Source organism: Zalophus californianus, chromosome 12 (genome assembly GCF_009762305.2).
Source record: "Zalophus californianus isolate mZalCal1 chromosome 12, mZalCal1.pri.v2, whole genome shotgun sequence".
Taxonomy (NCBI): domain Eukaryota; kingdom Metazoa; phylum Chordata; class Mammalia; order Carnivora; family Otariidae; genus Zalophus; species Zalophus californianus.
In genome coordinates this window covers 38,577,328-38,593,566 of record NC_045606.1, presented here as the reverse complement: position 1 = coordinate 38,593,566, position 16,239 = coordinate 38,577,328, and the positions used below count along the sequence as shown (strand labels likewise).

At 39.2% G+C, this 16,239-nt stretch overlaps 1 protein-coding gene across 6 annotated transcripts in view; it reads left to right on the top strand.

Annotated features, from left to right (window-relative positions):
* SLC25A13 (solute carrier family 25 member 13) overlaps positions 1–16,239 on the top strand; it is a 184,720-nt gene that overhangs the window by 85,497 nt on the left and 82,984 nt on the right. For all 6 annotated transcript variants that reach the window (XM_027573835.2, XM_027573836.2, XM_027573833.2 and 3 more), the window contains one exon: positions 10,334–10,473. In XM_027573835.2, coding sequence (XP_027429636.1) covers positions 10,334–10,473 — 140 coding nt within the window. The remainder of the gene's footprint in view (positions 1–10,333; positions 10,474–16,239) is intronic.

Genomic DNA, 16,239 nt, shown 5'->3' with positions numbered 1-16,239 from the left:
ACAGTTTTATACTAATATGGGATCACTGTGGGTGTACATTTGTAGTACATCTGCTCTTGAAGCATTTCAGTAGGGTTAAATGTATGTTAATGCTTTTGCAAGAAAATTATTTTTGATCACATCCTTCTAAGGAAACTAGCTTAGGAAATTGATTTCTTAAACAATATAGATATTATACTTGCATTTAGAGAATGAATTAGGGATTCTGTGTACTGCCTTAAAAATTTCAAAGAGTTCGGAGTTTTTGGTTGTGTTCTTCTCTAGTGGTGAGGAAAGTTAACAGTAATTAATACAACAGATGATTAAAGCAAACTTATGTACCTGGGGAGTGACCACAGTCTGCTCTATGCCTCCAAACATCGTTTTAAGGCACCTACTTTAGATATTATGAAAGACTGCTAATGGTTTAGTCTATCCAGCTGAAAACAACTTCTCTAGCATGTAGATTGAAAATATCTCAGTTGACCTTTCACTGTTGATTTAGATAATGCATATGATAGAAGATTAATATTGAGGGCTAGGTATCTGCCAGGCTTTAACCTTTTCTTTTTTATTTTTTATTTTTGTGAACCAACGTTTATACTGTGATGAGTTAAGCAGTGTAGTAATCTTGAGGATTTATAGATCCATCAGATTTTAGAATAGGAAGGATTCTTACCAATAAGGCAGACCATGGGTTTTCGTCTGGAGGTCATAGTATGGAGGTGCTCATTACCACTGTGGGCTCCCTGGCTCCGTCTTAAGTCTGCTGAATTAAAATCTTAGGGTGTGGGGCTTGGGAATTTGTTTTGAACAAACTCTCCAGGGGAATGTCGTTTTCACTGCAGTTGAACAATGGCTGGTGTAGTTTATGGCTTTTTTTCATGGATGTGGAAGGAAGCCCAGGGAGGAGGGAAAGTGACTGGTTTTGCAGGAACCACAACTTTGTTTCTGCACTATGAGAAGGACGATCTTTCTCTAGGATGCCCATGGCCTCATCAGAGTAGTCCCATCCCTTTCTAAGTACAGAATTGGAAGAGGTCCAAATTAGCTCTCACTTTTACCTATGCCAACACCACACATATATGACTTCAGTCTCATAATCAGCCCAGCCTGCCTGCGCATGTGTGCACAGAGTGCGTATATGCTTATTATCTGAAAGATACTTATCACCACTATACCTACACGTTCAGAATAATAATAATAAAAAGTTTATGGGGGCTTACAGAGAACTCAATTTTAATGAGAAGGGCTGCATGTGTGAAGTACGTACTCTGTACTTACTCTCTTTTAATGGCACCCATTTTCCCCCTAGAACTTTCTTGAGCGAGTGTGAATTGTAGCCAGAATACTTCTTTCCTCTTCAGACCCTTAACTGTGATTAATATAAAAAGGCACTTGTCAAAAGGGTTTGAAATGGCAGCCTTGATATTGGAGCATGTGGCTGAAGAGATAGGTCTGCATCCACTCACTCCATTATGTTATTTAACTTAACCAGTTCAACAATTTGTCTTCTGCTCCCTGCTTAAGAGACGATGGCCATATAAGCTGTTGTTAACCGGATCAGCGGGGTGGGATATTATTTCCCTTAAAGCGAAACCTCAACTTTCCTTGAGGATTTAGCACACGTTAGGCGAGCACCCTGGCAAAGCTGAAGCCGGTCAGAGATGCAGTGTGGGTTGTTCGGCACTCTCTGTCTCCGAGAGAGATTACTTTGGGGTTTAACAGAAACATCCTTTTCATGTTTATTGTATTAATGAAACTTTTTAGGATCCATGAGAGAGAGATTATGGTTTAGTGTTTAAAATAATGTAGCTTGATGAACCTTTTTTATTTGAATGGGAAACTCGTTTTCGTTGATTTGCAGCTTCAAAAAGTGAATCTTTTGGAAATTAAAGTGCATTAATTTAGTTATTCTGTATGGAAACAAAAACATAGAAAGTTAAAATTTGCATAAGTGAAGACCTTGATGATTTCAGATTATAGTGTGGTGAAGGTTAAGGAATAAGAGCCCATAGAATCTGTAAAAACAAATTCATTCTAACCACTTAATGGCATGTGCAAGTAATTTGCCAATTAAATATTTCTAGTATCTGAAAGATCTTCAGAGTAAAGAGTGGAGGTTCTTAATCTTTCTTAATTTCATACTTTCAGAAACATAATAGAAAATTACTAAATTTTTGATCACATTTCATTCAAAATTTTAATATATGAGCTAAGAGAAGGATGGAGTTTAAGTATTTGAGGAAAATTATTGCTTTTTGAGAAATGTATAAACTATGATATTTCCAAATCACACTGTGCCTGATTTTTTTGGTATCATTTGTAAATATTTGATTCCCAGGTAACAGTTTTCATTATAATTAAGACTTCAGATTTTGGAGTTTTACCATTTTGACGGTCACCTGCTATGTTTAGAACATTGTGCTAAGCATACTTAGCTCCAGAACAACGCTCTAAGGTAGATATTTTATTCCCATTTTACAGAGAGAATTGAGTTAGAGTTAGTAATTTGCTTAATGTCACTCATTAGTAAGAGGCAGATCTGACAGTCGTAGGTTTTTGAACAAAACAGGTTTATTGAGATAAAATTCACCCACTTAAAGTGTATATAATTCCGTGGTTTTTTAGTATATTCACAGATTTGTGCAACCATCGCCACAATTTTAGAACATTTTCATCACCCCAAGGACATGTTTATCATCCCGTACCTTAGCAGTCCTCACCCCCCTCCTGTTTTCTCCTTGTCCCTCCAGTCCTAGGCAATCAGTAGTCTATTTTCTGTCTCTGTGTGTTTGCTCATTCTGGGCATTTCACATAAATGGAATCATACAATATGTAGCCCTTACAGACAGGCTTCTTAGTATGTTCTCAGGGTTTATCCATGATCTAGCATTTAACAGTACTCTTTTCCTTTTTGTTGATAAATAATATGCTGCTATGGACATACCACATTTTGTTTATCCATCCTTTAGTTAATGGATATTTGGACTTTTCCCCACTTTTTGGCTATTATGAATAATGCTACCAGGAACATTTGTGTACAAGTTTTTGTGTGAACATATGTTTTCATTTCTCTTGGGTATATACTTAGGGGTGGAATTGTTGGGGCATTTGGGAACTATGTTTAACTTCTTGAAGAATTACCAAATGATTTTCCAAAGTGACTACATGGTTTTACATCCCCACCAGCAGTGTGTGAGGGTTTTGATTTATTCATATCCTCACCAATACTTAGTGGTGATGAAGTGGTTATCTCCTTGTCGCTTTGGTTTGCATTTTCTTGATGGCTAATGATGTTGAGCACCTTGTATGTGTTTGTTGGCCATTTATATGTCTTTTTTGGAGAAATATCTACTCAAATCCTTTTGCCATTTTTAAAATTGGGTAATTTGTCCTTTTATTATTGAGTTACAAGAGTTCTTTATATATTCCAGAATTCTTTATCAGATACATGATTTACAGAATTTTTCTACCATTTTGTAGTCTGTCTTTTCACTGTGTTGATGGATAATAACCTTTGAAAAACAAAAGTTTTAAATTTTGATGAAATCCAATTTATGTATTGTTTTCATGTGTTCCATGTGTCATAATCTAAAAAAATCATTCTTAATCTAGAGTTACAGAAATTTATGCCCGTGTTTTCCAGTAAGAGCATCACAGTTTTAGCTCTTATACTTAGGTCTTTGCTTTATTTTGAGTGAGTTTTTGTATATGGTGTGAGGGTAGGGTTCTAATGTCTTTTTTTTTCATGTCCCAGAACAATTTGTTGAAAAAACTAATCTTTGCATATTGAATTATCTTGTCATTCTTATTGAAAAGCAAGTGACCAAAAGTATGTTTATTTCTTGACTCTTAATTCTTTTCCATTTGTCTCTATGTCTTTCTGTATGCTGGTATCACACAGTCTTGATTACGTAGCTTTCTGGTAAATTTAAAATACAACTTTGTTCTTTTTCAAGATTGTTTTGGCCATACTAGGTCCCTTAAATTTCCATTTGAATTTTAGGGTCAACTTGTCCGTTTTCTGCAAAGAAGCCAGCTAGACTTTTGATGGGGATCTACTGAATCTGTAGATCACTTTGGGGTAATATTGCCATCTTAACAATATTAAGTCTTCCAGTCTATGAACATGGAATATCTTTCCATTTATTTAAGTCGTTAATTTCTGTCAACAGTGTTTTGTAGTTTTTGGAGTATAGGTTTTGCATGTCTTTTGTTAAATTTACCCTTAAGTATTTTATTCTTTTTGAGGCTATTGTAAATGGAGTTGTTTTCTTAATTTCATTTTTGGGTTGATTACTTTTGGTGTCTAGGAATGCAATTGATTTTTGTATATTGTTCTTGTATCCTTTAGCCTTGCTGGATTCACTTATTAGTTCTAATAGTTTTTTAGTGGATTCCCTAGGACTTTCTATAGACAACATTATGTTGTCTGTGACCCAGCTTTTAAAATTTACAATTTTTCTGCTGTAACCATACTCTGTAGCCTGGGAAATTTATTAACTTAGGAGAAATTACTTTGACTTTTTGGGATTATGTTTAGGGAAGAAACAATTGCTACAAACAATTGCCAATAATTGTCTTTTTATAATCTTTAAAAAAGTACGGTAGACATTTAGGCTGGAAACATTTATGGGGAAAGCAAAGTCCCACAGATAAACTCAAAGGATCCTTGAGCTTATTTGGGGAAGTCTTGCTTTAAATAATATCATCATTATTTGGTGATAATATGGGAACTGTAGGCCTTCCAAACATAGTTTGTTTGTCACAGACTGAAATAACAATGATTATGCTTTAAGAAATAAGCATTCTAATTTGTTTTTACTTTCAGGAGTAGTGGCTGAGCTAAGAAAAGTATGACTTTTAATACCCAAAACATATAATCTGGTGCCTCCTTCCTATTGTAGTGCTAATTCAGTTTTGCTTCTTTGCCTATCTGACCTCAACCTGGGGTTAAGATTTTAAGGCCTTGTGTTTTAGACTAGGAGAGACCTTCTTCTTATTCTTTTTAAGTTAGTGATAAATCTGGCATGTGATGCTTATTTGAAAGCTATCAGCTGGTGAATTATGAATTATAGTTACATATATAGCTCACTGAATAAGTAACCAAAAAGCCTAGAACATTTGGGGTTTCCTCTTTCCGACCCAGGAATACAAGTTAGGTTTCGAAAGGCCAGGGAATGGTAAAGGTTTAGTGATAGGATGGCCTTCAGGTTGACTCCTGGAGTCTTTTATAGTAATATAGTAAAGCTCATGGAATTTCCCGTGGGAGCCAGAGTACAGAGCAGAAATTGGAAATTGCTTTGGTTTTTAGTTTCTGATTTTCTAGCTATAAAATAGGAAGAGTACTCTTACCTTTCATTGCCTTACAAGGCAGTCAAATCTCAAAACAATCAAATGTTAAATGAGAAAGCTCTTTGTGCCTCCTAAAAGGAGAAAAGAATATTAACCTGAGGTGATGTTACACTGTCTTCCAAAGTGAAGGGGGGGGGGGAGTTCTAGGAACCACTGTGACTCTTGGCTCATAGATGTTTCTGTTCAGGAAGCAACAGGAAAGTGTAGAGACCAAGCATTTCAGAAAATAAATGCCCCAGAATGACTTACGGAGCAGGATGAAGTATTCATTGACTTGGGAACCTATTCAGTACTTTTGGACAAAATGGGTGAGTTTTGCAGAGTGGCAAAATTTGATATTTTAATTCTTTAGAAGAGTTGATTAGTGATGAAAATGAGTAGAAATATTGGTAGTATTCCTTTTTGGTAAGATTCCTGCTCCCCTCTGTCTCAGTCATTTGGTCTGTCCAGTTAGAATGGCTTGGCAGTCTTACGATATTTGAGTACATAAACCTTTGTTAGGTAAATTAGGGGAGTATAAAATGAATTTTGTAGAAATTGTACCAAATGGTTTAAAAAAAAAAAAGTGCCTCTGGGTTTCTTTCTCTGCAGTGTCCCATGAACGGCTCTTCTTCCACAGCAAGCTTTTCTTCACCATAAATGTGGCATCAAGTCCTTGGGGTTTAAAAATAATATTTTTTTTGCTCGGGCAAGTGAGGCCAGCATCTATAACTGCCTGGAGCAGGATCTGTCATGTCTCAGTGACCCGGGGTGGCTTTGGTCCAAAGCACGGTGATTGGGCCCTTAATTCACTTCCTAGGAAATGAACCCTTCTTCATGCTGTTGCTCTCCACTGAAAAACTCCCTCATGGGTTTATCTGGATAAATCCTTGGGAGCCTTCAGGACCCAGATCATGTTTTGTCTTCTCCAAGGAGCCTTCTTCTCTTCTGTAAATGCCTCCCTCCTGAAGCTTCTGTTTCCTTGCCATGAGGAACTCCTGCAGGTGAACACTTACTGTGGTACCCTGTCAGGATCTGCTCTTTAGTTGTTTCTTGTGGATTAGACTCCGATACAGCAGCATGCCTTCTACCACCATTCTGCTTCACACTCGGCGAGTACAGTGCGCACAGGCCGTGCTACTTCCGAGTTGTTAGCTAGCTAGCTAAGCCCTGGCATTCTTACCCTAGCCAGTTTGTCAGAGCCCCTGAGAACTAGTAATGGGACCACATTCTCAGGGTCATGTCACGTGTAACCCGTCCAGCTTCAGGGAGCATCAGCCGCATGGGAAGTGAAGAGGAGGTCATCCACTTTGTGTCCTCTTGTGTCTAGAAGTGGCCTGTGTTTACACATTACTGCGTTACATTCGCTGGACTGGAGACTCTTTCCTACCTCCGTCCTGTTATATGTTTGTCTGTTTCATTGGGAAGTTAAAAATTAGTAAGGAGTTGGGGCGCCTGGGTGGCTCAGTTGTTAAGCGTCTGCCTTCGGCTCAGGTAATGATCCCAGGGTCCTGGGATCGAGCCCCACATCGGGCTCCCTGCTCAGCGGGAGGCCTGCTTCTCCCTCTCCCACTCCCACTGCTTGTGTTCCCTCTCTTGCTGTCTGTCTTTGTCAAATAAATAAAATCTTAAAAAAAATTAGTAAGGAGTTAATCTAACTTTTCCATAACTTTTTGGGGCAGTGTTTTTAACAATGAGGTCCTAGACCCTTGTATCAGAAACAGTAGCTATGCTGGTTAAAATGCAGATCCTCAACCCCCAGTAGACAGTGAGTCAGTCTAGGAGTGGAACTGAAGGCTATAATAAGCAAGACTGATGATTCTTAAGCACTTCCCTGAAATCTTAGGAAATGATTGTTGAAATAACTTCTCAGTGAATGGAAGCTGTAGTGCCTCAGAGGGCTAATGCCACTGTCTTTAACCTGCTGCTCTACTCTCACCCTTTGACTCGTTTACATTCTTTTAGTGGGTAGTTGCTCTGAGCCGACCGAACCAGCCACGGTGGGACAATCGGATGTGAAGAAAAGGGCCTTTGCTCTCAAGGTGCTAATCATCTACGTGGAAAGAAAAGATACACAATAAATATGTGCGCTTGCAGCACATATCTGCATATATATACATATTATATAAATAAATCTTGAAAGCTGGTTATTTCTATAGGATTGACAGTTTGTAGAATTATGTCTTCGGGATCACATACAGCTCTACCCTTTTTTTTTTTTTTTAAAGATTTTATTTATTTATTTGACAGAGACACAGCGAGAGAGGGAACACAAGCAGGGGGAGTGGGAGAGGGAGAAGCAGGCTTCCCGCGGAGCAGGGAGCCCGATGCGGGGCTCAATCCCAGGACCCTGGGATCATGACCTGAGCCGAAGGCAGACGCTTAACGACTGAGCCACCCAGGCGCCCCGAGAGAGTGACTGGGTTTCAGTATTTCAAGCAGGCTTCATAAGAGAGAAAAGATCTATGGTATAGTTGCAGACAGTGCTAGACTTTAGGGTTCAGAGTTCACAGTTTTGAATTCAAGTCAGGGCCTCTATTAGGCAGTGAATGTTACTTTAATTATAGGAAAACTAATTAGGTTACGGTGAGGCACATTTTAAATTGATTTACTAATTCTTGAGTGACTTAAATTTATGTATATTTCCAATTTTAGACCATATAAATATTAAAATGAAAATAAGTGTCATAGCTTTATATACCAGTATTTGGTTACTACTGTCTATTACTTTCTATGGGACACTGAAGGAGAGAGGTCAGGAAAAGGAAGGACGTCATTTTTGAAAACTATGCATGATTATTACATAAAACTTTACTCCATCGGCATGCTTGGCAGAAAAATGACTAGGACACCATTTTTGTTTACATTTTATTATGGTATGAACTTCTTACAGTGTAAAAATTGTGTTTTTTCCTTTGGTCACATCTTTGTCATTTGAACATCATTTCCCACTAGATACTTTATTGGTCTAGATTAGAAGATTGTGGGAGCCTTCTCTGAACCTCTGTGGGGCCCGCTTCATGCAGAGGTATGGAAATTTAGAATGGAAAGGAGTTACGGATTTTCTAGGGCACTACCTGTTTTACCACTGAGGACTTAGGCATAGAGCCATTAGAACAATACTTGGCACATGGCTAATGCCTCAGAAAGGTTAGTTCCGATTAGTAGTAGCGTTTGAAGCCAAGCCATTGGAATTTTGGTTCAGGAATTTCTTCTTAGATGTTTTAGAGCTGTAAAGAAACTTGTTTTTCCTGCTTATTTCATCAAGGACAACCATCACCCTCACTGTCTGGGAATCTTTCCATTTTTTTTTTTTTTAAATCCCAATTCTTGTTTCACTTCCTTTTTCCTTATGTCCTCTCTCTCTCTCTCTCTCTCTCTCCCTCTCTCTCTCTCTCTCTCTCTCTCTCTCTCTCTTCCTAATAGACAGAATAAATTCAAGGAAATTGAGAGTTGTACTTTAAAACATTTTTGTTATTGTCCTCTTCAGGGCCAGCCTGAGATTTTCTACCACCTTTTATAAAATTTATGCCCAGCATAGTTGTGATTTTTACTGCCTTCTCTGTGCAGATAAACACCCATCCTTCTGCTGATGGCAGCACTGCTGTTTCTTCATGGCCAAACTTAAAAACTTTCTGGAAATGTTAAAAACATGGAATAAAAACTGTGGGTGAAATGGGGTAGGAGTAGGAAATTTGGGGGAAACAGTGGAAACCTGTGCCAAAGTTTTTGGCTCCTTTTGGAGAACTAAAGGACTAACTTCTTTTTTCTTTTTTAACGGGTGCAAGGCAGGGGTGGGATTCCCCCAAGGTATCAGGCACAGTTTGCTCATGAAAATGAACAGGTTTGGTAGATATATTTAAGGAAGTGAAGGACAGGCAAAATTTCATTAATAGAGTAATTTGTGTCCCTCTGCCCTCCAAACATACATTTTTGTTGGGAGCGGGGAGACTTGTAAATAGAAATGTGAAGCTTTAGAAAAGTCAGGTTTTCCTATTGTTGTTTTCTTTGTCAGTTTTCTTACCAATTTGTGGTAGAGGCTCCAAAGAGGTGAAGGATCATTACTGGTACATTTGGTGCCATCTAAAATGGGATTCTGTGGACCAAGTGCTGTGTCAAGTTGAAGAACTGGGCTGTGATCTCTACTTCCCCATCACCTTTGTCTTTAAATGCCTTTCTCTCAGGACTTTAAACTTTAAAGTTCCCAAAAAAGTGGAACTTTTTAAAGCTCAAATAGAGTCTTAGTGCTGTTGAAGATGTGCTTCAAGATATATCTTATTTCTAAATCCGCAGTAACTTTAAAAAATTGAAGTGTATTTAGCATACAGTGTAATATTAGTTTCAGGAGTACAACATAATGATTTAACAATTCTGTATACACACACACACACACACACACACACACAGTGCTCACCATGATAAATGTAGTCACCGTCTGTCACCATCATTTGTTTCTTGAATTCCACATAGGTGTGAAGTCACATGGTATTTGTGCCTGCTTATGTCACTTGAAGATGACACCAACAAATGGAAAAATATTCCATGCTCATGGATTGGGAGAACCAATATTATTAAAGAGTCGAGAACTTTTTAATAACTTGAAAAAGGAGTATATTTAAGACTTGTGTAGTGCTATGTGTGTTTCTATATGTACATATGTCCCCTGTGTTTAGAAAACAATACTTGTTGAAGCAAAACATGTGAGATGATGCTATTAGATTTAGATTATTATTTTGGTTTGGTTTCCTACTGCCTTCTAGGCGTGCATGCGTGCATGCATGTGTGTATCTGTGTGTGACTTCTTGATTTTTTTCTTCTCTTTATTGGTGGGACTATTAATTTTGGTTTCTTGACTGATTGCATGAAGATTCCAACTTTTACTTTTGCCATGGTTTTATAACCTGTGTGGTTTTAAAGTTGAATTATTTTTTATAAGGAGAAAGTAGCAATATCCTTTTAATAACTTATTATATAAGGATAAATCTGATTTGTTTTTATCTTTCTTTTCTCTTTTCAGAGGACGTTAAACAAGTTTTTGGACAGACCACAATTCATCAACATATTCCATTTAACTGGGATTCAGAATTTGTGCAACTACATTTTGGAAAAGAAAGAAAAAGACACCTCACATATGCAGAATTCACTCAGTTTTTACTGGTGGGTCCAGCTCTTAAAGAGTAAATAAGTAAAACCAGGATCCTGATTTACCTCAAAATTGCTAACCTGGACAAACCATCCTATTTGAAAGTATTTCTTTATTAGTATGTAAACAAGATGTGATTAAATGGGTTCCTACAGACTGTGTAGAATCCCTTCCTGTAGAAAAGAAATATGCATTGAGGCCCCAGGAAATCAAGTGATTTGCTGAAAAATCACATAAGTTGGGGAGGGGGGCAGGATTGGAACTTGAATTCTTGGCTTATGACTAGTTCCACTACTATTCACCAATATTTTGTTTTCCTTTGAGAAATGGACAGACATGTCATCATCAGCATCTAACTGTAGAATTACTTCACTTGAGGCCTCTTACAGACAAAGGCACTGGGTCTGCAACTTGACTGCAGATTGAAATCACTTGGGGAGCTTTAAAAACAACTGGTATTTGGGTCCCCCACCTCTAGAGATTAGATTTGACTGGGGAGGCGGGCAGCGAGAACCTGGGCATTGGGATAGTGAAAGCTTCCCAGGTGCTTATGATGTGCAGCCAAGTTTGAGAATCACTGTTCAGAGAGTACCTGCTGTCCATACCCAGGGTGAAACAGGGTTGTTTACATTTCTGGGGTGCACCTTCCTTGGCCTTGTCCCTCCTGCCTTTCTCTCGTCACCACCGGCATCCCATTATGGTCCCATCATTAGACCACTGATGATGCCAGTGGACAAGTAGTAACAAAACATGATTGCACTTTAGTTTTCCTCCTGAAGTGTAATTTTTAGAATGTTTTAATTCCAGTATTAACATTTAGTCACTAAAGGTCAATATCTGTGTGGTATGTAGGCTGTATGATTCTTTCTTTTGGACTTTGATGCATTTGTTTTGTTTCTCTAACATTTAATTTTATTTATATTTTATTAAATGTAATTTAAAAAGACTCAGTTAAGGCCATTGTTTTGCTGTGTTTAAATTCGGGGACTTGAGGGAAAATTTGCCAGGGAAATCACCTTCTTTCCTTTGTCACTAGAAATGTCTTCAGGGGGTATCCTGATGCCCCTGTTTATTTCATGTGCCCAAAACTTTGCCAGAGCCTTCTGAGGCGTGGTGGCAAGGTGCAGTGTCAGGGTGGATGTTCAGGGCTCAAGAATGTACGCATGCATGCACACACGCACCCGTGTAGGCCGTGTCATGTGCTCATTCAGTCAGCATTTTGTGGGATCCACTCTCAGACACCAACATATGTAGTAGGTTGACTTTAATAGGTACTTCTCTTTTTGACTTCTGGTGGTTTTGTTATGATACATAAAATTTGTCATGCTATTTATTTAGTTTGCTATTATTTTCCCGGCCTTTGGGAACTTAAAGCAAGATGTTTTAAACATACCTTTGTATTTTTTTTTAAATGTTAATGTCTATGAATCCCCCTTTTCCGTTCTATGTAAACACAGACCGACTTAAATAACTCAGGTGGAGAATGGAATGTGAGTTGTTGGATTTTTGCTGTTGTTTACACAAGACATTGGTGCGCAGTAGGAGGTGGTATTCATTTTGATGAGGAATAATTACAATAATGCTATTGAGACAAATGCCTCAAATTGACTTTATGGAACACAGCCTAATTAACTTTTAGCTTTAATGGGATGTTAGCAGTAGTAGGGATGATCACGTTTCCCTTTTAAGCAGGTATCAATTAGGCTGAATTGAGTCAGCTGTAAGCCACTCACAGCGGCTTCTAGGCCTTCTTCAAGATATGGAGAAACCAGAGTCAAAGATTAAATGACTCAGGGATTACTGATTGTTTCCAGCTGTAACTTGTAGGGCAGTCACTTACATTTGACTTCTTTTTATAATGGTAAATGGAAAAACATCCCACAGTGTCCTGCATGGGATGATTTTGACTTTGTAGGCAGAATGCAAGTGCTGAATGTATACTAGATTAAAATGGTTATGGTGGATAATTATCTCAGGGAGGGCCTTGCCTTTGTATTCCACTCCAGGTCTGGAATTAATGGATCTATCATGATGGACTTTCTGTGAATGTCAGTGAAATGCCAGTTTAGTTGTGTACCATTGGGTTCCTCCCCTCACCCCCCATTCAGATGTTTGGTTGGCTTCCTTTGAACTCTTTTCTGAAGGCAGGTTTAGCTTCAGACCCCTACTCCAAATGCTTGGTTGGCTTCCTTTGGGCTCTTTTCTGTAGGCAGGAACTTCTTAAAGATAGAAGAAAGCTTAATCTCCTATATTTTGGGCTCTTGCTTTGTCGAGCACACACCCGCCTTTCTGCTCTCGGGCAGGGCTCAGAAGTAGGCACCCGGCTGGTGCCAAGGTTGTGAAAGCAGATGCTTGACCGCTTGAGCCATGAAAGGCCTGCCCCTGGGCATGCTGCTACCTGGCACCTGACAAGGATGAGGAGTGGCCAAAGGGACAGCTGAGAAGTGTTTGTGTTTTCAGGGAGCCTTAGTGGTATGTAGAGAAAACACTGCTCTGTCCCACAGACGGTCCTAGAAGGGAGTTCGGGTTGCTTCCAGCCAACTCAAGGGTCACATTTGTGAGTTACCTGTGCTGGTGTACGTACACCTGCTTGTGACCAGTGAGCAGAGCCATTCTCTGCAAGGTCAGATTTCTGTTTTCTTCCCGTAATGAGTGTTTTACTGTATCTGAGCACATGTGAGTTTGTTATAAGCCACCACGTGGCTGTGAAGACATGTTCACTGTCTGGCCAAGCTGCCCACTCGCTGGGCTGATGCCAGTCTTGGGCACTGCTTGAATGCTCTGCTGGTGTGTTGTTTTCTGTGCTTTGGTTTTAACTTCATAAAGTGGTGAATCAATTTGATATTCTGTGAGCTAAGCGTGCCTGACTTACACTTTCCATGTAAATGATAGTGTTGAAGCAAGAAGCAGGATACAAATCCTCCTTCCCAGAGTCTCGTTCCTAGTTGATAGAGAAGAATTTCAGAAGCAAGTGGGACCGCAGTCCCGTTACCCTTACCCCATCATTGATACTGTTGAATTTACTGCTCCTGTATTTTGTCTCCAGGTCTCTCATCCTCTCCCAACTACATGAGTAGTGTGTATGTGTGAATGGGAGTAGTTTGATATGGGGGTATATAGGTGTATTTTAAAATATTGTGAATATTTTCACATACATCTATTCTTGATTCCAGTTTTATGGTTGCTGGTTGAAAATGGGTTTTAATATACTGAATTTTTTAGAAAATGATTTGGAGAAATCTTCTATACCTGATGGAACTCCTGTTCATAAATGGCATCAACTTAAACTCTCTACCGTGTGCAGAGTTATTTCTTGTGCTGTGATTATGACTCGCTTGAGACAAACCACCCAGTTGAGCAAATATTTGCAGAACATGCAGGGTTTGTCCAGAGGCCTTGTGCAAAGGGCCAAGAGGTACAGAGATAACAACTTTTTAGATACTTATAATGCACAGGTCTAGCGGTTGTTGCTGTGTTTATCCATCCGATAGCTCAGAAGGAACAGCTGCAAGCAAGTGTGTACACCCTACAAGGCTGCTCTCTTGTAGCAAAAACCCTCAAGAGTTTGTAGCATAGGCCCTTATGGCAGCTGTAAAGCTGAAACCAACATTCAAAGTGTGGTCAGGGCAGCCATCGAAAGGATGAACTTAAAGGACCAGATACCAGCATAAGTACATCTAGTTAACTACCCATTTTACAGATGAGAAACTGAGCCTTTTGCTTTAGGCCTCTTAGCAGTATCTCATTTGTGAGTTTGATTTGCATTTTCCCAATGTCTAATGATGCCAAGCATCTCTTCATGTGCTTAGTGGTCATTTGTATATCTTCTTTGGAAGATCATTTTTAGTTGGTTATTGGGTGGACATCATAAGCAAATGTGAGCACAGAGTGAGGCCCCTTAAACTTTTCTGCTAAATTATTCTGTTGGTACTAAGATTCACTCTTGAAAATAGAAGTAGTAATAGTAACAATCTTTATAATTTACGAAGTGCTTTTAAATATTATGTTTCTGATAATAGCATCCCAATACTGTGAGAGGTAATTATCATTATCCCCTATTGTATGCAAAAGAATAAACGGACTCTAGGTAAAAGTTTGCATTTATGGGTAATTTTCTGGGGAAAATGCTCATGGCTTTCATTGGGTTCCCAAAGGAGTACCCCAAAGGAGTACACAGAAACTATTAGAGCTTAGTAGCTTCTTCCATAAGATCACAGACATGTGAGGGATTAAAAAATATTATGCTGTTGCCATTTTATTACATTGTCTCCAGGGCCAAGGCTATGAAAAACTAGTTTCTATTCCTGGGAGGGGCTGTGCTTCTGAATGGTGTACAGTCATGCCTTGCTAGACATTGAGCATTCCTGACCCCCATCCATTAATTGCCAAATATAACAAAAAAGGCTCTTAGTAAGGGTGCGTGTTTCTGTCATTTTCAGTTACTTTTTTTTTTTTTTAGATTTATTTCTTTATTTTAGAGAGGGAGAGAGAGCACAAGTCGGAGGGACAGAGGGAGAGAGAGAGAATCTCCAGCAGACTCTGCGCTGAGTGCAGAGCCCCACACAGGGCTCGATCTCATGACCCTGAGATCATGACCTGAGCCAAAACCAAGAGTCCAGTGCTCACCTGACTGAGCTAACCAGGCACCCCTGTCATTTTCAGGTACTTTTTGATGATCTTTTATAATCATAGGTATATATTTCACATGTAATCATTAATGATTTTAAAATAATCTACACATAGGAGATTCTAGTTGCTCCAGATTCAGAATAGAAAAGTCTAGGATGGCTACCAAATGCAATATATGTGTTAACTAGAAATCTTTTTTCAGTTACCTCTCACATAGCATTTTCCAGCTCAGAAAGTGCTTTTACTCATATTTGTCCTTGTGATCATCTTAGATGTTAAGCATTTGCCCTTGTTTCTGTATGAAAGAGGAGCACACAGAGGCTTAGTTTTCTGGACTTGTTCAAGGTGAGATAGGTGGAACTGAAGCTGATTTTAATTTTCTTAAGTCTCTAGCAATGTTTTTCAGATTTTGGGTAAAATTTTTCTGAAGTGATTATTTTAAAAGACAGAACCCTGGCCTCTCTGCCCCTCAAGGTTCTGTTTCAGTAGGTCTAGATAGGGCCTAAGAAACTACCGTTCAGACAAGAATCCTGAATTGTGATGTTCCAGATGGTCCAAGGGCCATGAGAAACACTGGTCTAGACTACAAAAACCCCGACTGTTTAAAAGCACAGAATCGGGTTTTCAGGTTTTCATCCAGTGTTGATGAGAAGCTTAGACAGGCAAACATGATCAGATTTGTGTTCCAGAAAGATCGTCCTGGCTGTTGTGTGGAAAATCCAATGGAGTGGGATCTCATTGAGGTCAGGGGAGACCAGTTGGTCACTTTCTAATTCCGGAGAGAAACAACAGTGGCCCGGATTGGATGGTAATGGTGATGAGCCAAAGCAGGTGGATTCAAGAGAAGGTGAAGGGATAGGCCTGACCAGGCTTCGTGATTTAATAGGATGGAGACAGTTAAGGATAAGGTAAAACTCCCAGTTCACACCTTTTTTTAGGTGAGTTTCAGGCTCGGGCAAGTGGAAGGGTGGTGATGGGTTACTGAAGTGGGGCGCACAGGGGAGGCGGTTTTCCCAAGGGACTGCAGAGCATTGCTTTGCTTGTAATCGCTCTTCACTTGTGTGCTGCTGGGCTATTTCCACCTCTTCTCCTCAGTTCCTTGGTCAGTTGGTACTATAGGAGCCCCATTTACGGGCCCACAGACTTGGGCA